This window comes from Lynx rufus, unplaced genomic scaffold, assembly GCF_022079265.1.
Source record: "Lynx rufus isolate CCGP_SWC_20201006 ecotype Redwood Valley unplaced genomic scaffold, mLynRuf1.p SCAF_6, whole genome shotgun sequence".
Classification (NCBI taxonomy): Eukaryota; Metazoa; Chordata; class Mammalia; order Carnivora; family Felidae; genus Lynx; species Lynx rufus.
Window position 1 is genome coordinate 91168867 of NW_025814878.1, and position 27402 is coordinate 91196268.

Here is a 27402-nt window from a genome sequence, read left to right on the forward strand (position 1 = left end):
ATATATTTAAATGTACATTGTGGTAATTTGATATATGTTTATATCCCCCCATCTAGTTAATTAAACATCCATTACTATACAACACACACGTCTGTGTAATGTGAAAACTTTTAAGTTCCACTCTCTTAGTAGATTTCATTTATATAATACAGTGTTATCAACTACAGTCACCATGTTTTACATTACATCCCCAAACCTTATTCATCTTATAACTGAAAGTATAGGCTTTTACCAACCTCTTCTCATTTCCCCCAGCCCCAGGCAAACACTTTTCTACTCTGTTTCAATGACTTTTTTTCTTTATAATTCTAATGTCCTAATATGTCATTGTATATGTATATATCTTCTTTATCCATTCATCTGTTGGTGGACACTTGGGTTGCTTCTATATTTTGGCTATTGTGAGTAATGTTGGAATGAGCATGGGAGTACAGATCTCTTCAATATCTTGTTCTTATTTCCTTCTATATATACACAAAAGCGGTATTGCTGGATCATATGGTAGTTCCATTTATATTTCTGAGGAACCTCCATACATTTTTCATAGTCACCGCACCAATTTACATTTCCACCAACATTGCACAAGGATTCCCTATTCTCCACACCCTTGGATCATCTTTATTTTTGATGGTAGCCATTCTAATATGTGGGAAGTGATATCTCATTGTGGTTTTATTAATATTTTTCTGGTTATTAGTGATGTTGAGCACCTTCTCATGTACCTTTTGGCCATATGAATGTCTTCCTTGGAAAAATGTTTATTTAGTTCCTCAGTCCATTTTCTTTTACTTTTTCCAATACTGGTTATTTTTAAATATTGGGAGCCTTTATATTTAAAGAATTCAATATCTGTTTCAAATGAGAACTCTGGTACTGAGATCTGAATAAGTTGTCTCAGGAAAATTGTTGGTAAACACTAAAAATAGCATTATTGGTGGGGCACTTGGGTGTCTCAGTTGGTTGGGCATCCAACTTCAGTTCAGGTCATGATCTCACAGTTTGTGGGGTTTGAGCCCCACATCAGGCTCTGTGCTGACAGCTCAGAACCTGAACCCTGTTTCAGATTCTGTGTCTCCCTATCTCTCTCTGTCTCTCACCTATTTGACTCTTTCTCTCTCAGAAATAAATAAAAAATTTTAAATGAAGTTCCCAAAGGTTTTGTTAAAAAAAAATAACATTATTGGTTTGCAAAAGTCACCAACATATTATGATGGTTTTGGTAAAGCGAGGCACAATATGTGGGAAGAAAGAAAATTAAAAAAAAGCTTTCATCAGCAGCAATGTTGAAAACCATAAAATCAGTAATTAGATTTAGAGGAAAAGCCAGTGGGGGGGGGGGCGGGGAGGGGACTACACTGATGCAATCAAGTAATCTAGAGCTAGTTAAAACTATAGCTTAGCTTGAATGCCAATTGATATCTATTGCTGATACAGACTGAAGGAATAAAAATCAACCATAACTCAGGACCAAGATGACAGAGTAGGAAAGCCCTGAGCTCACCTCCTCCCACAACACACCAAAACTACAACTGCATGTAGAGCAACTCTGAGAATGACCTAAAGACCAGCAGAACACCTCTTCCATTAACTAAAAATATAAGAAAAAGCCACCTCAAGTATGCAGAAGGGGTAAAGATATGACCTCAGGATACACAGTCCCAGCACAGAGACCAACAGTGGGAGCAATATCACAAACACAGAGGTCCTTCCTGAGGAGTGAGAGAGTTCAAGCCCCACACTGGGCATACACACCCAGGGAACTAGTACTGGGGAAACAAGCCTATATACTATCTGCCTTTGAAAATCAGCAGGAAACCAAGGAAACCAAGGACTCCACTCTTAAAGGGCCCATGCACAAACTCACTTGCTCCAAGACCCAGCAGAGGGAAAGCAGTTTAGAAGTTCTTGGGCCTTATGTAAAGATTTATTGACGAATTTTAGAGTATAAAACATAGGGGCATGGATCTGAAGAAACTTTCTCCAGGAATGGAGCACTTGCAGGCATCATTATTCTTACCCTCCTCTACCTTGCTGGCCCAGTGCCAGCAAGTGCCATTTCTGAAACTCTCCATCCATCTTTCTAGTACTGCTTACCTAGACTTGGTTTTCCCCTATGGAACTGCCCCAGCAGGAGCCTCTCCAAAGTGGCTCTTATAGTGAATCGCTTGGCTAGAACCAGCTCTTCCCCAAAGTGACTTCCATACTGTCACACTCAGCAGATAGACTCAGCTGGGATCAATGCCCCACCAAAGAAACTCCTGTTCCACAATACCCAACAGGTGGCCTTGAATGTCACCAGTGTCTCCCTGGAATCTTTTGCCCTAGTGGGACCAGACCTGACCACCAGTGGCCAGTTGTGGCCAGCAATTGCCACCAGCTTAGCTGGTTCCAGCCCCACCCATGAGCAACACTTAAATCACAGTCATAATAGAATGGTTCACACAATACATACAAAGGACATCCCTGGAGTCCCTGGCTCTGGTGACTAGGTAGGAGTACACTTGTGGAACACACAGGACACTTTCTACATATGGCCACTCTTTCAAGCCTGGGAGACAAAGCTATCAGTTTAATATATGAAAACAGAGAGTCAGGCAAAATGAGAAAACAGAGAAATATGTTCAAAAAATCATAAAAAAGTTCTTTTTAAAAATGGAGATAAGTAATCTACCTGTAAGGAATTCAAAGTAATGAGGGTGCCTGGGTGGCTCAGTCAGTTAAGCGACCTATTTCAGCTCAGATCATGATCTCACAGTTCATGAGTTTGAGCCCCACCTCAGGCTCTGTGATGACAGCTCAGAGTCTGGAGCCTTCTTCAGATTCTGTCTCTCTCTTTCTGCCCCTCCCTGCTTTCTCTCTCTCTCTCTCTCTCTCTCTCTCTCTCTCAAAAATAAGTAAGCATTAAAAAAAAAAAGGAGTTCAAAGTAATGCTCATAAAGATGTTCACCCAAATCAAGGGAAGAATGAAGAAAAACAGAACTTGAACAAAGAGATAGAAGACATAAAAAATAAATAATCAGAGCTAAAGAATACAATAACTGAAATGAAGAAGGTAGCAGAAGGAAGCTGTGGCTGATTAGATGATGCAGACACATAGATCAGTGATCTGGAAGACAGGATAGTGGAAATCAACCAAGTTAAACAACAACAAACAACAATAGCAAACAGAATTTTTAAAAATTTTAGGGGACTTCAGGAACAATATTGAGCATATTAACATTTGCATTTTAGGGGGCCCAGGAAAAGCAAGACAGACAGAAAACTTCTCTGAATAACAGCTGAAAACTTCCCTAACCTGAAGAAGGAAACAGATACCTAGGTCTAGAAAGCACAGAGAGCCCCAAATGGGATGAATCCAAACAGATCTATGCCAAGACACATAATAATTTAAATGCCCAAAATTAAAGATAGAGACTCTTAAAAGCATCAAGATATGGTGTGGCTCAGTCAGTTGAGTGTCTGACTTTGTTCCAGGTCATGATCTCTCAGTCTGTGAGTTAGAGAGATCTAACTCTATGATCTAACAGAGCCCACTCATGTTGGGCTCTGTGCTGACAGTTCAGAGCCTGGAGCCTGCTTCAGATTCTGTCTCCCTCCCTCACCCTCTCTCTGTCCATCCCCTGCTGGTGCTCTATCTCTCTCAAAAATAAATAAACATTAAAATTTTTTAATTTTTTTTTAAAAAATTTTTAAAAAGCAGCAAGATAAATGAAAATAGCTATGTACAAGGTAATACCCATAAGACTATTAGCTGATGAATAGCTGATGAATGACTATTTAGATGAATTTTTGCAGGCCACAATGAAGTGGTATGATATACTTAAGATGCTAAAAGGAAAAACCCTACAACCAAGAATATTATATCTGGCAAGGTTAATATTAAGAATTCAAAAAGAGATTAAGAATTTTCTAGACAAAAAGTTTTAACAAAAGTTAAAAGGCTTTATTGCCACTGAAGTGGGCTTACAGGAAATATTGCAGGGACTTCTTTAAGCAAAAAAGAAAAGGTCATAACTAGAACTAAGAAAAGTATGAAAGAAGAAAGGTGGCAAAAGCAAACATACAGTAAATGTAGTGGATCAATCACTGATACAGCTAGTATGAAGGTTGAATGACAAAATTAGCAAAATAAACTATATCTACAATAATTAGTTAAGGCATACACAACATAAAAAGAAACAAAAATATGACAATAAAAACCTAAAATATGGGAGAGGGGAGACTAAAAATATAGCGATTTTAGCATGTGTTCAAATATAAGCAACCAGAAGTTGAAATGGGCTTCTAGGTATATAGGATGTTATATATGAGACTCATGGTAACCACAAAGCAAAACCTATAATAGATACACAAAAAATCAAAAGAAAGGAATCCAAACATAACACTAAAGAAATCCATCAAATCATACAAGAAGAAAGCAAGAGAATAAGAAAGAACAGAGAAGAACAACAAAAGCAACCAGAAAACAATTAACAGTGGGAAAATTACATAAAGTACCAGTGATTACTTTAAATATAAATGGACTAAATACCCCAATCAAAGGACACAAGGTTGTGAATGGATAAAAAAATAAAAAAATAAAAAGACTTAACTATATGCTACCTAAAGAGACTCACTTCTGACTTAAAGATACATACAAATGGAGAGAAGACATGAAAAAAGATATTCCAGAAAATGAAAACAAAAAGAAAGCAGGGTTACACTTCAGAGATTTTATCAAGAGACAGAGAAGGGCATTAAATAGTGGTACCACCTATAAATATCTATGCTTCCCTTTCTCTCTCCGGGCCATTTTGGCGGTTGCTTCTGGTTGGGTCCGCCCAGCACCTAAGGCAGGAAGATGGTGGCCTCAAAGAAGATGAAAAAGTCGCTGGAGCCCATCAACTCTAGGCTCCAACTCGTTATGAAAAGTGGGAAGTACGTGTTGGGGTACAAGCAGACTCTGAAAATGATCAGACATGGCAAAGCGAAACGGGTCATCCTCGCCAACAACTGCCCACCCTTGAAGAAATCTGAAATAGAATACTATGCCATGTTGGCCAAAACTGGTGTCCATCACTACAGCGGCAATAATATTGAATTGGGCACAGCATGTGGGAAATACTACAGAGTGTGCACACTGGCTATTATTGATCCAGGTGATTCTGATATCATTCGAAGCAAGCCAGAACAGACTGGTGAAAAGTAAATCACGTAAAATTTTTCGTTAATAAAATTGGCTAGAGCTTGTTTTTAAATAAATAAATAAATAAATAAATAAATAAATAAATAAATATGCTTCCGAAATAGGTATGCTTAAATATATAAAGCAAATAGTAACAGATATGTAGAGAAAAAATTGACAGTAAGGCAATAATAGTAGGGATCGTTAGCCCTCCACTTACATCAATGAATATATTTCTCAGGCAGAAAATCAGTAAAGAAACAGTGGCCTTAAATGATACATTATACCAGATTGACTTCATAGATGGTACAAAACTTTGCAGCCAAAAGCAACAGAATACACTTTTTTTTGTCAATTGCACATGGATCAACTCCAGGATAGATCACATGTTACATCACAAAGAAAGTCTCAATAAATTTAAAAAGGTTGAATCATATCAAGTATCTTTTCCAACCACAAAGTATGAAACTAGAAATCAATTTCAAGAAAAAACTGGGAAAAACAAACACATAGGCTAAATAGAATGCTACTCAGCAGCTAATGGGTCAACACGAAAATCAAAGAGGCAATCAAAAAATACCTGGAGAAAATTGAAAATAGAAACACAACATTCAAAAATCTATGGGATGCAGCAAAAGCAGTTCTAAGAAGGAAGTTTATAGTGATAAAACTTTACTTCAAGAAACAATATCTCAAATAAACAATCTAAACTTACAGCTAAAGGAACTGGAAAAAAAGAACAAACAAATCCAAACATTAGTAGAAGGAAGGAAGTAATAAAAATCACAGTAGAAATAAATAAGAAAAAACAAAATAATAGAACAGTTCAATGATACTAAGGGCTGGTTCCTTGAAACGATAAATAAAATTAATAAGCCTTCAGCCAGACTCATCAAGAAAAAAGGATACTAGGCCCAAATATATAAAATAAAAAAATGAAACAGAAGTTACACCAAAACCACAGAAATACAGAGATTAGAAGAGATTGCTACAAACATTTATAGGCCAACAATTTGAATGACCTAGAAGCAATGGGTAAATTCCTAGAAACATAATCTTTCGGGGTTGGGGGGTCCAGGAAGATGGCGGCGTAGGAGGACGCTGGGCTCACCGCGCGTCCTGCTGATCACTTAGATTCCACCTACACCTGCCTAAATAACCCAGAAAACCGACAGAGGATTAGCAGAACAGAGTCACCGGACCCAAGTGCAGACGAGAGGCCCACGGAAGAGGGTAGGAAGGGCGGCGAGGCGGTGCGCGCTCCACGGACTGGCGGGAGGGAGCCGGGGCGGAGGGGCGGCTCGCCGGCCAAGCAGAGCCCCCGAGTCCGGCTTGCAAAAGCGGAGGGGCCTGACGGACTGTGTTCCGACAGCAAGCGCGACTTAGCGTCTGGGAGGTCATAAGTTAAAAGCTCTGCTCGGAAAGCGGGAAGGCTGGAGGACAAAGGGAGGGTGAGCTGCAGAGCCCCCGGACGACAGAGCTCAGTTTGGCGGGGAACAAAGGCGCTCGCCAGCGCCATCTCCCCCGCCCATCCCCCAGCCAAAATCCCAAAGGGAACCGGCTCCGGCCAGGGAAATTGCTCGCTCCGCGCAACACCCAACTCTGTGCTTCTGCGGAGCCAAACCTCCGGCAGCGATCTGACTCCCTCCAGCTGCCACAGGGCCCCTCCTGAAGTGGATCACCTAAGGAGAAGCGAGCTAAGCCTGCCCCCCCTGCCGCCGTGCACCTTGCCTTCCCACCCCAGCTAATACGCCAGATCCCCAGCATCACAAGCCTGGCAGTGTGCAAGTAGCCCAGACGGGCCACGCCACCCCACAGTGAATCCCGCCCCTAGGAGAGGGGAAGAGAAGGCACACACCAGTCTGACTGTGGCCCCAGCGGTGGGCTGGGGGCAGACATCAGGTCGGACTGCGGCCCCGCCCACCAACTCCAGTTATACACCACAGCACAGGGGAAGTGCCCTGCAGGCCCTCAACACACCAGGGACTATCCAAAATGACCAAGCGGAAGAATTCCCCTCAGAAGAATCTCCAGGAAATAACAACAGCTAATGAGCTGATCAAAAAGGATTTAAATAATATAACAGAAAGTGAATTTAGAATAATAGTCATAAAATTAATCGCTGGGCTGGAAAACAGCATACAGGACAGCAGAGAATCTCTTGCTACAGACATCAGGGGACTAATGAACAGTCACGAGGAGCTGAAAAACGCTTTAAAGGAAATGGAAAACAAAATGCAAACCACCTCAGCTCGGATGGAAGAGGCAGAGGAGAGAATAGGTGAACTAGAAGATAAAGTTATGGAAAAAGAGGAAGCTGAGAAAAAGAGAGATAAAAAAATTCAGGAGTATGAGGGGAAAATTAGAGAACTAAGTGATACACTAAAAAGAAATAATATACGCATAATTGGTATCCCAGAGGAGGAAGAGAGAGGGAAAGGTGCTGAAGGGGTACTTGAAGAAATAATAGCTGAGAACTTCCCTGAACTGGGGAAGGAAAAAGGCATTGAAATCCAAGAGGCACAGAGAACTCCCTTCAGACGTAACTTGAATCGATCTTCTGCACGACATATCATAGTGAAACTGGCAAAATACAAGGATAAAGAGAAAATTCTGAAAGCAGCAAGGGGTAAACGTGCCCTCACATATAAAGGGAGACCTATAAGACTCGTGACTGATCTCTCTTTTGAAACTTGGCAGGCCAGAAAGAATTGGCACGAGATTTTCAGGGTGCTAGACAGCAAAAATATGCAGCCAAGAATCCTTTATCCAGCAAGTCTGTCATTTAGAATAGAAGGAGAGATAAAGGTCTTCCCAAACAAACAAAAACTGAAGGAATTTGTCACCACTAAACCAGCCCTACAAGAGATCCTAAGGGGGACCCTGTGAGACAAAGTACCAGAGACATCACTACAAGCATAAAACATACAGACATCACAATGACTCTAAACCCGTATCTTTCTATAATAACACTGAATGTAAATGGATTAAATGCGCCAACCAAAAGACATAGGGTATCAGAATGGATAAAAAAACAAGACCCATCTATTTGCTGTCTACAAGAGACTCATTTTAGACCTGAGGACACCTTTAGATTGAGAGTGAGGGGATGGAGAACTATTTATCATGCTACTGGAAGCCAAAAGAAAGCTGGAGTAGCCATACTTATATCAGACAAACTAGACTTTAAATTAAAGGCTGTAACAAGAGATGAAGAAGGACATTATATAATAGTTACAGGGTCTATCCATCAGGAAGAGCTAACAATTATAAATGTCTATGCGCCGAATACCGGAGCCCCCAAATATATAAAACAATTACTCATAAACAGAAGCAAACTTATTGATAAGAATGTGGTAATTGCTGGGGACTTTAACACCCCACTTACAGAAATGGATAGATCATCTAGACACACGGTCAATAAAGAAACAAGGGCCCTGAATGAGACACTGGATCAGATGGACTTGACAGATATATTTAGAACTCTGCATCCCAAAGCAACAGAATATACTTTCTTCTCGAGTGCACATGGAACATTCTCCAAGATAGATCATATACTGGGTCACAAAACAGCCCTTCATAAGTTTACAAGAATTGAAATTATACCATGCATACTTTCAGACCACAATGCTATGAAGCTTGAAGTCAACCACAGGAAAAAGTCTGGAAAACCTCCAAAAGCATGGAGGTTAAAGAACACCCTACTAACGAATGAGTGGGTCAACCAGGCAATTAGAGAAGAAATCAAAAAATATATGGAAACAAACGAAAATGAAAATACAACAATCCAAACGCTTTGGGACGCAGCGAAGGCAGTCCTGAGAGGAAAATACATTGCAATCCAGGCCTATCTCAAGAAACAAGAAAAATCCCAAATACAAAATCTAACAGCACACCTAAAGGAAATAGAAGCAGAACAGCAAAGGCAGCCTAAACCCAGCAGAAGAAGAGAAATAATAAAGATCAGAGCAGAAATAAACAATATAGAATCTAAAAAAACTGTAGAGCAGATCAATGAAACCAAGAGTTGGTTTTTTGAAAAAATAAACAAAATTGACAAACCTCTAGCCAGGCTTCTCAAAAAGAAAAGGGAGATGACCCAAATAGATAAAATCATGAATGAAAATGGAATTATTACAACCAATCCCTCAGAGATACAAACAATTATCAGGGAATACTATGAAAAATTATATGCCAACAAATTGGACAACCTGGAAGAAATGGACAAATTCCTGAACACCCACACTCTTCCAAAACTCAATCAGGAGGAAATAGAAAGCTTGAACAGACCCATAACCAGCGAAGAAATTGAATCGGTTATCAAAAATCTCCCAACAAATAAGAGTCCAGGACCAGATGGCTTCCCAGGGGAGTTCTACCAGACGTTTAAAGCAGAGATAATACCTATCCTTCTCAAGCTATTCCAAGAAATAGAAAGGGAAGGAAAACTTCCAGACTCATTCTATGAAGCCAGTATTACTTTGATTCCTAAACCAGACAGAGACCCAGTAAAAAAAAGAGAACTACAGGCCAATATCCCTGATGAATATGGATGCCAAAATTCTCAATAAGATACTAGCAAATCGAATTCAACAGCATATAAAAAGAATTATTCACCATGATCAAGTGGGATTCATTCCTGGGATGCAGGGCTGGTTCAACATTCGCAAATCAATCAACGTGATACATCACATTAACAAAAAAAAAGAGAAGAACCATATGATCCTGTCAATCGATGCAGAAAAGGCCTTTGACAAAATCCAGCACCCTTTCTTAATAAAAACCCTTGAGAAAGTCGGGATAGAAGGAACATACTTAAAGATCATAAAAGCCATTTATGAAAAGCCCACAGCTAACATCATCCTCAACGGGGAAAAACTGAGAGCTTTTTCCCTGAGATCAGGAACACGACAGGGATGCCCACTCTCACCTTTGTTGTTTAACATAGTGCTGGAAGTTCTAGCATCAGCAATCAGACAACAAAAGGAAATCAAAGGCATCAAAATTGGCAAAGATGAAGTCAAGCTTTCGCTTTTTGCAGATGACATGATATTATACATGGAAAATCCGATAGACTCCAGCAAAAGTCTGCTAGAACTGATACATGAATTCAGCAAAGTTGCAGGATACAAAATCAATGTACAGAAATCAGTTGCATTCTTATACACTAACAATGAAGCAACAGAAAGACAAATAAAGAAACTGATCCCATTCACAATTGCACCAAGAAGCATAAAATACCTAGGAATAAATCTAACCAAAGATGTAAAGGATCTGTATGCTGAAAACTATAGAAAGCTTATGAAGGTAATTGAAGAAGATTTAAAGAAATGGAAAGACATTCCCTGCTCATGGATTGGAAAAATAAATATTGTCAAAATGTCAATACTACCCAAAGCTATCTACACATTCAATGCAATCCCAATCAAAATTGCACCAGCATTCTTCTCGAAACTAGAACAAGCAATCCTAAAATTCATATGGAACCACAAAAGGCCCCGAATAGCCAAAGGAATTTTGAAGAAGAAGACCAAAGCAGGAGGCATCACAATCCCAGACTTCAGCCTCTACTACAAAGCTGTCATCATCAAGACAGCATGGTATTGGCACAAAAACAGACACACAGACCAATGGAATAGAATAGAAACCCCAGAACTAGACCCACAAACATATGGCCAACTCATCTTTGACAAAGCAGGAAAGAACATCCAATGGAAAAAAGACAGCCTCTTTAACAAATGGTGCTGGGAGAACTGGACAGCAACATGCAGAAGGTTGAAACTAGACCACTTTCTCACACCATTTACAAAAATACACTCAAAATGGATAAAGGACCTAAATGTGAGACAGGAAACCATCAGAACCTTAGAGGAGAAAGCAGGAAAAGACCTCTCTGACCTCAGCCGTAGCAATCTCTTACTCGACACATCCCCAAAGGCAAGGGAATTAAAAGCAAAAGTGAATTACTGGGACCTTATGAAGATAAAAAGCTTCTGCACAGCAAAGGAAACAACCAACAAAACTAAAAGGCAACCAACGGAATGGGAAAAGATATTTGCAAATGACATATCGGACAAAGGGCTAGTCTCCAAAATCTATAAAGAGCTCACCAAACTCCACACCCGAAAAACAAATAACCCAGTGAAGAAATGGGCAGAAAACATGAATAGACACTTCTCTAAAGAAGACATCCAGATGGCCAACAGGCACATGAAAAGATGTTCAGCGTCGCTCCTTATCAGGGAAATACAAATCAAAACCACACTCAGGTATCACCTCACGCCAGTCAGAGTGGCCCAAATGAACAAATCAGGAGACTATAGATGCTGGAGAGGATGTGGAGAAACGGGAACCCTCTTGCACTGTTGGTGGGAATGCAAATTGGTGCAGCCGCTCTGGAAAGCAGTGTGGAGGTTCCTCAGAAAATTAAAAATAGACCTACCCTATGACCCAGCAATAGCACTGCTAGGAATCTACCCAAGGGATACAGGAGTACTGATGCATAGGGGCACTTGTACCCCAATGTTCATAGCAGCACTCTCAACAATAGCCAAATTATGGAAAGAGCCTAAATGTCCATCAACTGATGAATGGATAAAGAAATTGTGGTTTATATACACAATGGAATACTACGTGGCAATGAGAAAAAATGAAATATGGCCTTTTGTAGCAACGTGGATGGAACTGGAGAGTGTGATGCTAAGTGAAATAAGCCATACAGAGAAAGACAGATACCATATGGTTTCACTCTTATGTGGATCCTGAGAAACTTAACAGGAACCCATGGGGGAGGGGAAGGAAAAAAAAAAAAAGGACGTTAGAGTGGGAGAGAACCAAAGCATAAGAGACTGTTAAAAACTGAGAACAAACTGAGGGTTGATGGGGGGTGGGAGGGAGGGGCGGGTGGGTGATGGGTATTGAGGAGGGCACCTTTTGGGATGAGCACTGGGTGTTGTATGGAAACCAATTTGTCAATAAACTTCATATAAAAAAAAAAAAAAAGAAACATAATCTTTCAAGTCTTGAATTAGAAAGCAAAATCTGAATAGACTGATATCTAGTAATGAAATTGTATTGGTAATCAAAAAACTGCCAATAAACAAAAGTCCAGTTCACACAGCTTCACATGTAAATTCCACCATTTAATGAGTAGTTAATACCTGTCCTTTTCAAACTGTTCCCAAAAATTGATGAGAAAAGAACATTTCCAAATTCATTCTGAGGCCAACATTACCCTGGTAACAAAACCAAAGTTACTACCAAAAAACAGAACTATAGGCCAATATCCGTGATGAACATAAATGCAAAGATCCTTAAAATATTGTAGCAAACTAAATTCAACAATACATTAAAATGATCATACACTCTGATCAAATGTAATTTATCCCAGGGATGGAATAATGGTTTGCTTTACACAAATCAAAGTGATACACCACATTAACAAAATGAGGGATAAAAATTATATAATAATCTCAATAGACATAGTAAAAACATTTGATAAAATTCAACATACATTTATGATAAAAATTCTCGGGGCACCTGGGTGGTTCAGTCGGTTAAGGGTCTGACTTCAGCTCAGGTCATGATCTCACAGTTTGTGAGTTTGAGCCCTGCATTGGGCTCTCTGTTTTCAGCACAGAGCCCACTTCGGATCCCCATCCCCCTCCCACTCTGCCCCTCCCTGTTCACGCTCTCTTTCTCTAAAAAGTGACAAACATTAAAAACTCTCAACAAAGTGGGTTTGGAGACAACATACCTCAACATATTAAACAGTGTGGTAAAGCAACAGCTAACAGAATACTCAATGAAAAGCTTTTCTCAAAAGCTTTTGGCTTTTCATCTAAGATCTAAAACAAAACAAGAATGTTGGCTCTCATCGCATTTATTCAACATAATATTGAAATTGTAGCCACAACAATGAGACAAGAAATAGAAATAAAGGCATCCATTGGCAACAAGTAAAACTGTCACTGTATGCAGATGACATGATACTGTAGATTAAAAAAAAACCTAAAAACCACCACAAGACTAGAAGTAATAAATGAATTTAAGAAAGTTGCAGGATAAAAATTAATATACAGAAATCAGATAACTTTCTATGCAGTAATAACAAACTACCAGAAAAAGAAATTAAGAAAACATTCCTACTTAAAATTGCATCATAAAGAATAAAATACCTAGGAATCAATTTAACCAAGGAGGTGAAAGACCAGTACTCTGAAAACTGTAAGACATTGATGAAAGAAATTGAAGATGACACAAATAAATGGAAAGATATTTTGTGCTCATAAGTTGAAAAAATTCATATTGCTAAAATGTAATTAGTACCCAAAGCAATCTATAAATTCAATACAATCCCTATCAAAATACCAAAGGCATTTTTTACAGAATTAGAACAAATAAAGCTGAACATATCATTCTCCATGACCTCAAGCTATACTGTAAAGCTATAGTAATCAAAACAGTAGGGTAGAGAACAAAAACAGATACATAGACCAATGGAACAAAGCAGAGAGTTCAGAAATAAACCCACATTTATGTGGTCAATTAATCTAAGACAAAGGAGGCAAGATATACAATGGGAAAAGGACAGTCTTCAAAAAATGGTGCTGGGGAAACTGGACAGCTAGAGGAAAAAGAATAAAACTGAACCAGTTTCTTACACCATATACAAAAATAAACTCAAAATGCATTGAAGACCTAAATGTAAGACCTGAAACCATAAAACACCTGAAAGAAAACATAGGCATTAAACTCTTAGACATTAGTCTTAGCAGCATTTGTTTGGCTCTCTCTCCTCACGGAAGGGAAACAAAAGTAAAAATAACAAATGGGATTACATCAAACTAAGAAGTTTTTGTACAGTAAAGGAAACCATCAACAAAACAAAAAGTCAACCTACTGAATGAGAAAAGAAATTTACAAATGATATATCTGTAAGGTGTTAATATCCAAAATATATAAAGCATTCATACAAGTCAACACCAAAAAACAAGTAATCCAGTTAAAAATGAGCAGGAGACCTGAATGAATATTTTTTCCAAAGAGAGCAGATGGGCAATATCACTAATTATCAGGGAAATGCAAATTTTAAAAAACACAGTTAGATATCACTTCACACAAGTCAAATGGCTATTGTCAAAAAGACAAGAAATAACAAGTATTGGCAAAGATGTGAAGAAAAAGGAACCATTGTGCTCTACTGGTGGGAATGTAAATTGGTGTAACCACCATGGAAAAAGAGTATGGAGTTTCTACAAAAAATTAAAAATAGGGATGCCTGGGTGGCTCAGTTGGTTAAGGGTCTGACACTTGGTTTCATGATCTCAGGTAATGATCTCAAGCCCCATATTAAGCTCTATGCCAACAGTGCAAAGCCTGCTTAGGATTCTCTCTCTTCCTCCCTCTCTGCCCCTCCCCCACTCACTCTCTCTGTCTCTCTCTCAAAAATAAATAAACTTAAAAAAAATTTTTTAAGCAAAAATAAAGCTACCATATGGTCCAGCAATCTCACTTCTGGGTAATTACCCAAAGAATACAAAAACATAAATATGAAGCTATATGCACCCCTGTGTTCATTGTAGTATTATTTATAATAGCCAAGATATAGAAGCAAACTAATTTTGCTTAGTTTGCTTTGCATTGATAGTTGGATAAAGATGTGGTGTATATGTACAATGGAATATTACTCAACCATAAAAAAGAATGAAATTTTGCCATCATGACAACATGGATGGACCTAGAGGGTATTATGCTAAGTGAAATAAATCAGAGAAAGACAAATACCACATGATTTTGCATGATACATACATATGATTATATGTATAATCTAAAAATATATATATACAAACAATATAAAACAGAAACAGATTCACAACAATAGAGAGCAAACTGCTGGTTGCCAGAGGAGAGGGACTGAGGGGAATGGACAAAATAAGTGAAGGGAATTAAAAGGTACAATCTTCTAGTATAAAATAAGTCCTGGCATGTAAAGTACAGCATAGGGAATATAGTCAATAATGTAATAACTTTGGTAACAAATGGCAACTAAATTTTTCATGGTGATCATTTCATAAATTATATAAATTTTGAATCACCATGTTGTACATCTAAAACTAATATAATAGTGTATGTCAAGTATACTTCAGTTAAAAATAAAATCAGGGGCTCCTAAGTGGCTCTGACCTCAGTTCAGGTTACGATCTTGTGGTTCATTGGTTCGAGCCCGGCATAGGTCTCTGCACTGGTGGTGAGGAGCCTGCTTGGGATTCTCTCTCTCTCTCTCTCTCTCTCTCTCTCTCTCTCTCTCTCTCTCTCGTTCTCTCTGTCTCCCCTCTCAAAATAAATAAATAAGCTTTAAAATAATAATAACATAAAATCATAATAATTAAGGAAATATAACATCAAAGCTCCATAAAAGAAAAAAATAAAACAACAATACATAATAATAAAGATACCCATTGTAGTTTGCAACTGGATTTTTTTGATAATCATTTTCCAAACATACCATGCAGGAGTTTATCAAAGTCTTGTGGTTTCATTGTGCAGATATTTCACTTGGACAAATTTATTCCTAAGTATTTTATTATTTTTTATGCTATTGTGAATGGGATAGTTTTCTATTTAATTTTCTGATGTTTTTTTGTGTATAAAAACACCACTGATTTATTATGTTGATTTTATATCCTGCAACTTTACTGAATTCGTTGAACAGTGTTTTGGTTGAGTAAATAGAATATTCTATAAGATCATATCATCTGTACATAGTGACAATTTTACTTCTTTCTGATTTCATTTATTTATTTTCCCTGATTGCTCTAGCCAGCACTTTCAGTACTATGTTTAATAAAAGTGATGGCAGAGGGCATCCCTGTCTCTACCTGATCTTAGAAGAAACGTTTATAATTTTTCACTACTGAGTATGATAATGGTTGTGGCTTGTCATATATGGCCTTTATTGGTTGAGGTATGTTCTTTCTATACACAATTTGTTGAGGGTTTTTAATCATGAAAGGATACTGAATTTTGTCAAGTGTCTTTTCCGCTGCATCTATTTAGATGATTATATGATTTTTGGTTCACTCTATTAATGTGGTGTATCTCATTTACTGATTTGTGTATATTGAACCATCCTTGCAAACCAAGGATAAATTCCACTTGATCATGATGTATGATCCTTACAATGTGTTGGTGTTAATCCCCAACACCTATTTAACCCATCTTCCCACCTACCTCCTCTCTGGTAACTATCAGTTTGCTCTCTATAGTTAAAAGTTTGTTTCTTGGTTTTCCTCTTTTTTTTTCTGTTTGCTCATTTGTTTTATTTCTTAAATTCCACAAATGAGTGAAATGATATGGTATTTGTCTTTCTCTGACTGACTTATTTCCCTTAGCATTATACTCTCTTGTTCCATCCATATTGTTGCAAATGGCAAGATTCCATTCTTTTTTATGGCTGAGTAGTATTCCACTGTATACATATACCACCTTTTCTTTATCCATTCATCAGTCATTGGACATTTGGACTGTTTCCCTAATTTGGCTATTGTTGATAATGCTACTATAAACATTGGGGGTGCATATATCCCTTTGGATTAGTATTTTTTATTCTTTGGGTAAACACCTAGTAGTGCCATTGCTAGATAATAAGGTAGTTCTATTTTTAACTTTTTGAGGAACCTCCATACTGTTTTCCACACCAGTTTGTATTCCCACCCACAGTGCAAGAGAGTTCCCCTTTCTCCACATCCTTGTCAATACTTGTTGTTTCTTGTGTTGTTGATTTTAGCCATTTTGTCAGGTATGAAGTGGTATCTCACTGTAGTTTTGATTTGTATTTCCTTAATGATCAGTGATGTTGAGCATGTTTTCATGCATCTGTTGGTCATCTGTCTTCTTTTAGAAAATGTCTATTAATGTCTTTTGCCCATTTTTTAATTGAATTATTCATTTTTGGGATGTTGGGTTTTATAAATTCTTTATGTATTTTGGATACTAACCCTTTACCAGATATATCATTTGCAAACATCTACCCCCATTCCATAGGTTACCTTTTAGTTTTATTCATTGTTTCCTTTGCTACGCAGAAGCTTTTTCTTTTGATGTAGTACCAATAGTTCATTTTTGCTTTTGTTTCCTTGCGTAAGGAGGCTATCTAGAAAGAAATTGCTACAGTTGATATCAAAGAAGTTACTGCCTGTGTTCTTTTCTAGGATTTTTATGGTTTCCTGTCTCACATTTAGGTCTTTAATCCATTCTGAATTTATTTTTGTGTTTGGTGTAAAAAAGTGGTCCAGTTTCATTCTTTTGCATGTTGCTGTCCAGTTTTTGCAACACCATTTATTGAAAAGACTGTTTTTTTCTCATTGCATATTCTTTCCTGCTCTGTTGAAGATTAAGCAACCATATAGTTGTGGGTTCATTTCTGGGTTTTCTATTCTGTTCCATTGACTATTTTTGTGCCAGTACCATATTGGTTCAATCACTACAGCTTCTAACATAACTTGAAGTCTGGAATTGTGATGCCTCCAGCTTTGCTTTTCTTTTTCAAGATTGCTTTGCCTATTTGGGATATTTTGTTGTTCTGTGCAAATTTTAGGATTCTTCTAGCTCTATGAAAAATGCTGGCAGTATTTTGATAGGGATTGCATTAAACGTGTAGATTGCTTTGGGTAGTATAGACATTTTAACAATATTTGTTCTTCCATCCTTGAGCATGGAATGTCTTTCCATTTCTTTGTGTCATCTTCAATTTCTTTCCTCGGGGTTTTATAGTTTTCATAGTAAAGATCTTTCACCTCTTTGGTTAGGTTTATTCCTAGGTATCTTATGGTTTTTGATGCAATTGTAAATGTGATTGTTGCCATGATTTCTCTTTCTGCTGCTTCATTATTGGTATATAGAAATGCAACAGATTTGTGTACATTGGTTTTGTATCTTACAACTGTACCGAATTTGTTTATCAGTTTCAGCAGGTTTTTGGTGGAGTCTTTTGGGTTTTCTATATAGAGTATCATGTCATCTGCAAATAGTGAAAGTTTGACTTCTTCCTTGCTAATTTGGATGCTTTTTCTTTTTGTTGTCTGATTGCCGTGGCTAGGACTCTAAGTACTTTGTTAAATAACAGGGGTGAGAGTGAACATCCTTGTCTTGTTCTTGACTGTGGAGGAAAAGTTCTCAGTTTTTCCCCATTGGGTATAATATTAGCTGTGGGTTTTTCATATATGGCCTTTGTTATGTTGAGATATGTTCATCCTAACCCTACTTTGTTGTTTTATATCATGAGTGTTGTACTTTCTCAAATGCTTTTTCTGCATATGTTGAAATGATCATATGGTTCTTATTATTTCTTTTATTAATGTGGTATAATTGATAATAATTCACTGATTGATTTGTGAATATTGAACAACACTTGCAACCCAAGAATAAATCCCACTTGATTGCAGTGAATGATTTTTAATGTATTAATGAATTCAGTTTGCTAGTATTTTATTGAAAATTTGTGCATCCATGTTAATCAGAGATATCGGGCTATAGTTCCCGTTTTTAGTGGAGACTTTATCTGGTTTTGGGATCAGGGTAATTCTCCTCAAAGAATGAGTTTGAAAGTTTTCCTTCTTTTTCTATTTTTTGGAATAGTTTGAGAAGAATAGGTATTAACTCTTCTTTAAACATTTGGTAGAAATCACCTCTGAAGCCATCTGGTCTTGGACTTTTGTTTGTTCAGTTTTTTGATTATTGACTCAGTTTCTTTGCGGGTGTTGATCAGTTTTGGCAGTTTATATGCTTCTAGGCATTTATCCATTTCTTCCAGGTTGTCCAACTTATTGGCATATAGTTTCTCATAATTCTCATAATTGTTTGTGTTTCTGTGGTGTTGTTTTTATTTCTCCTCTCATTCTTGGTTTCATTTATTTGGGTCCTTTCTCTTTTATTTTTGATAAGACTGGCTGGAGGCTTATTAATTTTATTAATTTTTCAAATTCTTTCAAAGAACCAGCTCCTGGTTTCATTGATCTGTTCTATTGTTTTTGGTTTTTGGTTTTTGTTTTGTTTTGTTTTAGTTTCTGTATCATTTATTTCTGCTCTAGTCTTTATTATTTCCTTCCTTCTGCTGGCTTTAGGCTTTGTTTTTCTTTTTCTATTAGATGTAAGGTTATGTTGTTGTTTAGTTGAGATTTTTCTTGCTTCTTGATGTAGGTCTATATTGCTATATACTTCCCTCTTAGGACTGCTTTTGCTGTATCCCAAAAGTTTAGACCATTGTATTTTCATTTTCCTTTGATTCCGTGTATTTTTTTAATTTCTTCTTTGATTTCCTGGTAGAACCATTCATTGTTTAGTAGCGTGTTGTTTAACTTCCACATATTTGTGGTCTTTCCAAATTTTTCTTCTGGTTGATTTCCACTTTCATGGCATTGTGACCAGAAAAGTTGCATGGTATGATTTCAATCATTTTGTATTTGTTGAGGGCTGTTTTGTGACCTACTATGTGATCTATTTTAAAGAATGGCCCATGTGCACTTGAAAAGAATATGTATTCTTGGGGTACCTGGGTGGCTCATCGGTTAAGTACCCAACTTGGGTTCAGGTCATGATCACGGTTCCTGAGTTTGAGCCCCACATCAGGCTCTCTGATGTCAGCCCCGAGCCTGCTTCATATCCTCTGTCCCCCTTTCTGTCTGCTCCTCCCTCACTCTCTCCCGCTCTCTCAAAAGTAAATAAACATTTTTTTAAAATGTGTGTTCTGCTGTTTTAGGATGGAATGTTCTGAATGTATCTTTTGAGTCCATCTGGTCCAGTGTGTCATTCAAAGCCATCATCTCTGTTGATTTTCTATTTAAATGATCTGCCCACTTATATAAGTGGGACATTAAAGTCCCCTACTGTTATTGAATTATTATTATTTAGTTCCTTTATGATTGCTATTCATTGTTTTATATATTTGGATGCTCCTATGTTAAATGAATAAATATTTACAATTGTTATATCTCCTTGTTGGATTGTCCCCTGAATGATTATATAATGCCCTTCTTTGTCTCTTTACAGTCTTTCTTTTAAAGTCTAGTTAGTCTGATATAAGTATTGCTATACCGACTTTGTTTTGACATTAATTTAAATAATAGATGTTTCTCCACCCCTTCACTTTTGATATACAGGTATCTTTAGGTCAAAACGAGTCTTATGCAGGCAGCATATAGATGAGTCTTATTTTTTTTATCCATTCTGATATGCTATGTATTTTGATTGGAATGTTTAGTCCATTTATATTCAATGTAATTATTGATAGATATGTATTTATTGCCATTTTATTACTTGTTTTGTCATTGTTTCTGGAGATTTTCTCTATTCCTTTCTTGTCTTTGTCACTTTCACTCTTTCCTTTGCATTCAAAAAATCTTTAATGTTTCTTACAGGGATGGTTTAATGGTCACAAACTCATTTAGTTTTTGTTTGTCTGGGAAACTCTTTACCTCTCCTATTCTGAATGATAACCTTGCTGGATAGAGTGTTCTTGGCTGCAGATCTTTCCCATTCAGCATTTTTAATATATCATGCTACTCCCTTCTGGCTTGCCAAGTTTCTGTTGAGAAATTTCCATCTAGGCTTATGGGTGTTTCCTTATAATTTAAGAACTTCTTTTGTCTTGATGCTTTTAAGGCTGTTTCTTTATTACTATATTTTGCAAAATTAATGACAATATGTCTTGGTGTTGTCTTGTTTTTGTTTATTTTTATGGGAGTTCTCTGTGCCTCCTGGATCTGGATATGTTTCCTTCCCCAGATTAGGGAAGTTTTCTGCTACGATTTTTTGAAATAAATTTTCTGCCCCGTTTTCTGTCTTCTTCTTCTTCTGGGACTCCTATAATTACAAATGTTATTACAATTGTTGGAGTCACTGAGTTCCCTAAGTCTATTGTCATGTTGCATAATTCTTTTTCTCTTTTGTTCAGCTTCATTATTTTCCATTATTTTGTCTTCTAGGTTACTAATTCCTTCTTCTGCTTTTTCCAGCCTGTTGTTCATTGCGTCAAGCCTGTTTCCAATCTTATTTATTACATTCTTCATCTCTGATTGATTCTTTTTTAAAAAAACTATTGCTCTGGTAAGGGTCTCACTGATGTCTTCTTTTCTCAAGCCCAGTGAGTTTCCTTATTATTGCTGCTTTAAATTCTCCACCAGCCATGTTACTTATATCTGTTTAACTAGATCTCTGGCCATGGCCTTATCTTGTTCTTTCATTGGAGATAAGTTCCTCCATCTTGGCATTTTGTCTAAGTCTATGCCTACTTCTCTGTGTTCTAAAAGCCAATCATGTTCCCTGCTCCTGAAAGCAATAGCCTTATAAAGAAGTCTTGTATTGCCCAAAGCCTGGTGCTTCAGTGAGTGTCTCTGTTGTGTGCTGCCTGCTCTCTACTATTGTGTTTTGGCTGCTCTATCCTTCAGGCCAGTTGTCTGAAGAGGCTCTCCTTCCCTGTTGTGGGCCATGTTGGTCCCTGGCCTGAATGTGGTGTTTTAACTAGGTATGCTTTGGTCTGATTGTGAAATGAGACTTGACACCAACTCCACCAGGACTGAGATCCTGCAGAACTCTCTGATGATGAGATATGGTGTGAGCAGGGGGTTGTGCTGATATTCTGGTGGAGGGGCTGACCGTGCTGGTACTGAGGCAAGCTCGACTGAGAAGGGCAGTGCCACCAGAGCACTGGGTGGGGTGTGGGACTTGGTGTAAGCAAGTTGGGCAGCCATTGTAGGCACTGCACCGCTTCCCACAGGTTTATGCTGTTTATGCTAAGGGGTGGAAGAGGGAAATGGCACCAGCCAGCTTCTTTATTCCCAGAGAGATATCTCTGTGAATGCTGCCTCTCAGGAAAGCACTCCTATAACAGTGAATAATCTCCTTTCTGTGTGCCCCAGGCATTTTTCAGATTGCTGTTTCCACATTGTCTGCCCCTGGATTTTTTGCCTGCCTTCTCTCCAGGAGCAGGGAAGTGCCCTCTGGGCTTTATCCCAGCCAAGTCTACTGACCTTTAAACCTCAAGGCTTTAAGCTCCACTGGTTGCAAGAACTCACAGTATTCAGCCCCTCTCATTTTCCAAGCCAATGGTTTTGGGAAAACATTCTCCTTTGTATTTCCCTGTGTGCTCCTCTCACTTCCTTGACCTTCTCCTCAACTATGACTCCTTCCCCTCTGCAGCACCCACAATTCGTTTCTCCCCTAAACCATATCTTCATGCTTCCTACCTATAGCCTTTTCTCTCCCTCTAGTTGTGGAGTTTGTTCTGTCAGTCCTCAAGCCAATTTCTGGGGTAATTAGGATGACTTGATAGTTATCTAGTTTTGTTCATGGGAGGAGACAAACCTAGGGTCCTCCTACTCTGCCACCATATTCTAAAAATTCTCTTAGCTCCCACTTTAAAGAACTGAAAACCCCAGGACTGTTTTGATTAAAGGCATAGTTTCAATACACTCTCACAAAGGAAGTAAATTCACGATACTTATTATTTACAAATCCCAGAAGTGGAATAGGGGTATGATGAGCTGGGAGAAGGCCTCCATCCCAGGCCACGAGCAAGCAAGAGCTAGGGGGCAGAATAGCAAGTAGCTACTACTTATAACATGGTGGGGTGGTAGTCACTAAATTTTTTCAGGTTCAGCTTTAAGTGGTTATTTTGAAATGTGCCCTAGGAAAAGCAAAGTAGGGATTTGTGGTGGGAATCCTAAGCTTGAGTTCTTATCTAAATGTCTAGACACTGGGTATGAATAGGGCTTTCACACTGTAAATGCCTAAATAGCCACTCAAAAGAACTCTGTTTCCTCATCACAATTGACCTCATAATACATAGGCATTAGTCTTTAGGGAAAATCACAAGTACTGTCTGGATGGTAGAGATATTAAAAGCCACTGGCAGGGCTTTAGGCACCCAGCACATGAAACATTTGAGCAAAATAAAAATGCCAATCAATAATAGCAATAGACTAATGGTAGTCTGAAATATTGTCTGTAACTATAGATAATGTAACACATTGGGTATAACAGCCCAATGTGTTCAGTCAGGATGGCTGACAAGTTGGCATTTGCCTTAATTTGGTTTTATCTTTTTTTTTAAAGTAGGCTCTATGCCCAACGTGGGGCTTGAACTCATGACCCCAAGATCAAGAGTCATATGTTCTACCAACTGAAACAACCAGGTGGCTCTAGTGTTTTTATTTTTAATTAAAGTATACAAATACAATATTATATTAGTTTCAGGTGTACAACATAGCGATTTGACAATTCTATACATTACTCAGTGCTTACCATAGTAAGTATAGACCTTATACTGTTGTTACATGTGTATGGTGAGGGCACCTCACACAGTTCCCATGAGAAATAGTTGCAGACCTACTCCCAACATAATGGAGATGAATATTGCATACTTTTGACAGGAGGGAGCAGAAAAACAGATGGATTGGGAGTTGGTGATTTGTAAAGGTAGTCCCAGGGAGAATAAAATGTGGTTGGTATGAACAGACAGGAATTTCCAGGGGCCATCAAGGAGGCAAATGCATTGGAGATTAAAGGAAGAAGTACACATATAGAGAACTACGTAGGTGTGAAGGCCCCAGGACACTAGACTCATAGTGGACGCCAACTGTTTGATTAGGAAATCCAAAGTAAGTTGGAATTCTGGGTGCCTGGGCCTCAAGGTCCAAGACCATGTGGATTGTGCTCCTTGGGATGAGGTGTAGGTCATATTCATCCATGTGATGTTGGTACCTGTACAGATATGGATAATTATAAAGAGCATGGGAGGGGGAAGGAGGCTCCTGCCAGGCACCACTTACTATATTGCAAAGTATCCTATGTGAGAGCAGTTGAGTACCATAGAGAGCAGTCAGGCAAGGCGCAGGACATGTGAGTGCCTTCTGTTGGGAAAACAGGGGCAGGGTAAATAAATCATCCAGATAGGCCACTAACTGGGGGAAAAGTCTTTGTTGAGCCCAGTAACATGTCCGGCCATTACAATGACCAAAAAAATGAGCTTCAGTTCCTGGTCATTGTATAAAAATATTAAGACTGCTAGAGGGTTCAAATGGGAGGATTTTAGAGCCCAGCAGCTTGCCTGACTACTCTCTATGGTACTCAACTGCTCTCACATAGGATACTTTGCAATATAGTAAGTGGTGCCTGGCAGGAGGAGCCTCCTTCCCCCTCCCATGTTCTTTGTAATCATCCATATCTTTACCAGTACCAACACCACATGGATGAACATGACCTACACCTCATCCCAAGGAGCACAGTCCACATGGTCTTGGGCCTTGAGGCCCAGGCACCCAGAATTCCAACTTACTTTGGATTTCCAGTTTCTGGCCTTTGTATAAAAATATTAAGACTATTAGAGATTAGAGGGTTCAAATGGGAGGATTTTAGAGCGCTGTATGGTGATGGTGGGAAAGGGTCCCCTCAGGATGGTATAGGGTAGTGACACTGTTGTGGTGGTAGCAGTATCTGCCATCAGAGAAGGGTTCTCCTAACAAATTAAATTCACTCACCCGCAGTAGGGCACATAATATGGACCAATTTAATGGGTGTGATCAAGGCAAGCAATTGAATAAAGTGTTTGAGGATGCCTCTGTATGATTATGAAACTCAACACATACCTTGGCCTTCCAAAGCTTAAAGGCCCTGCAAAGAGCAACTGGCAATCATTGTACTATTATCTTACTCTCAAGCAGCAAGCATTGTAGTTACCAAGGGTGCCTTGGGGTAGATGCATAGTTAACTCTGCAAATCTGCAAAACACCATTCAAGGGGGTCATCAGTAGGGCATTTCGGTAAACAAGTGTTCAATTCAGCAACCAAGTACCAGGGAGTGCTCACCATCATCAGCCACCATGTCTTCCTCAGCATTATCACTTGATATAGTGGAAGGCTATGGAGGCAGTATTCAAAATAAAGTTTTATCCCATGTTATCATGAAGTGAGGCATAATCATCTCGAATTATGTCCCACAGTGCTGGCATTGTCATTTCTTGAATTGTCATGTCCTGCACCATCGTGAGTTGGGGTACAATCATCTTCAGTGCTGTTGCCTGTAAAGGAGGTATCCCAGATGAGCTTGTTGGCTTCCCAGGGAGCCACCCAAGAGGGGAATTGAGGGCCCAAGATGTCTGCCAGAGTCACATAGATTTGGGATGCCCTGATTAAGATTTGTTTGCACCACTGGAAGAATGTACTGATGTCACAAATTCTCAATAAATTTGGGAGGTGTTCAGGGGTACAGCTCATAAATGATTGGGCAGTGCTCTCCTCCAGGGCATAGGTGGTCTCCATCCATAAATAGAAAAGGTTGGAGGCATATGGATAGCCTTGGTTTAAAGAAATTTGGTTATATGCTCCTGAAAATCTTATGTTTAGCCTTATATTACCAGAGATGGGTCTGAACTGCACAAGTCTGTCAGTCATTAGGGTCAAAATTAGGGCAGTGATGGCCAATGCCCAGAGGTCAGAATGTTGGTGTTTGGGCAGGGAGGATGGCCTGTAAGCGTTTGTGCCAATGATCTTATTTAAGATAGAAGGTTTGAATTACCCAGCTAGTATCCATACCTGATGGCATTTCAGGCTCAGCCCTCCTAAGGCTGACTTCCAACACATAACACCCCCCAATTCTGGGATACAATTGTGGATGAGTGCTATGTGGTTCCAGCAAGTTTCTTGTATTACCTTTCAAGGGTCAAGGAGAAGGCCCATGACCCACATAGCACAGAAGTTACAGAGTAAAACCAACAGTAGAAAGCATTTGCATTTTGTAGTTTTGCATCTACCTGCGGACTGCCCCATGTGAATATTTATTATAGGGCCACCATGATTCAGCAGCTCACTGGTGGCCTCCTCCAAAGTTGGGCAGGGCCAAGTATTGTAATCGTATTTCCATGATGTCATCTTCTAATGTTTTAGGTGTCAACCAACCTGGTTGTGTCCCCACACCTTTTAGAGATCCACCCTGTTCCTTTGATGGGTCTGGGTGCAATTATTTCCACTTCTTTTATTTTTTAATGTTTATTTATTATTTTGAGAGAGAGAGAGAGAGAGAGAGTGTGTGTGTGTGTGTGTGTGTGTGTGTGTGTGTGTGTGTGAGCAGAGGAGGGGCAGAGAAAGAGGGAGACACAGAATCCAAAGCAGGCTCCAGATTCTGAGCTGTCAGCACAGAACTGGACACCAGCACAGATCATGACCTGAGCTGAAGTCAAATGCTTAACTGACTGAGCCACCCAAGTGCCTCTTTTCCACTTCTTGTGGAGAAGTATAATTAGGATAAATGAGCCATCCACTAAAGCCACTATACATTAGAATTCAACTGGAATTTTCATATCAAGTGGGCAAGTGTGGTCCACCAACAGCATAGTGGGTCTGTATTTCTCTAGTGGGCCAGGACTATCTATGACCAGGAGGTCATGTTTAACCACAAGTCCCTAATCAAGTTGCCAAGGAATATTGGAAGGCAAGATGAGTGACATTTTCAATCTGTAAGGGGACTCAAAATTGTTGGGAAAAATATAAATAATATTATCCCACAAGATGAAGACATCAAATTCCCCCATGATAACAATTATAAGCAGTATGATTGGTGAGTTGTAGTTGTAGCAATATGGTCTAGAGTTTAAAATGGTAAGTGCCTATGGCAGCAAGGAAGTCCATTTAGGATTCCATTTACCACTCTGTAACTTAAGGAGCAAGAATCTTAGGGGCACCTGGGTGGCTCAGTCGGTTAAGCACTGACTCTCGATTTTGGCTCAGGTCATGATCTCACAGTTCATGGGATTGAGTCCCACATCGGGCTCTGTGCTGACAGCACAGAACCTGCTTGGGATTCTTTCACACCCTCTTTGCCCCTCCCCAGCTCAGAAGCACCCCCTCTCACTCTGTCTCTCAAAATAAACTTCGGAAAAAAAAAAAAAAAACAAGAAGAATTTTAAACTACCATGGCTTTCAATAATGCCAGAGGCCTGTTTCTGGTATGGGAGATAAAAGTACCTTTGAATTCCTGGAGGAGAGGCTAGTGCTGTGCTATATTGGTAATAAAATGAGATCTTGATCTGAGTCATTGCCAAGAGGGCCAAATGGGGGCAGGATATTTTTAGAAAAGAAAAGATTACCTGTTCCACAGAGGTGTTCTTTTGGGTGTAGTAGGTCAGTAAAAGAATCCATATATGTAATGGCAAAGCAGACAGTGCCCATGGAAGGAGGAAGTGGCC

General features: G+C 38.8%; 1 protein-coding gene across 1 annotated transcript; it reads left to right on the forward strand.

The window, feature by feature from the left end:
• The first annotated feature begins 4840 nt into the window (after positions 1-4840).
• On the forward strand, positions 4841-5233 carry LOC124528860 (60S ribosomal protein L30-like). Its single transcript, XM_047102694.1, has one exon. The coding sequence runs from the start codon at positions 4841-4843 to the stop codon at positions 5186-5188; it is 348 nt and encodes a 115-aa protein (XP_046958650.1). The 3' UTR covers positions 5189-5233.
• The last annotated feature ends 22169 nt before the right edge of the window (positions 5234-27402 follow it).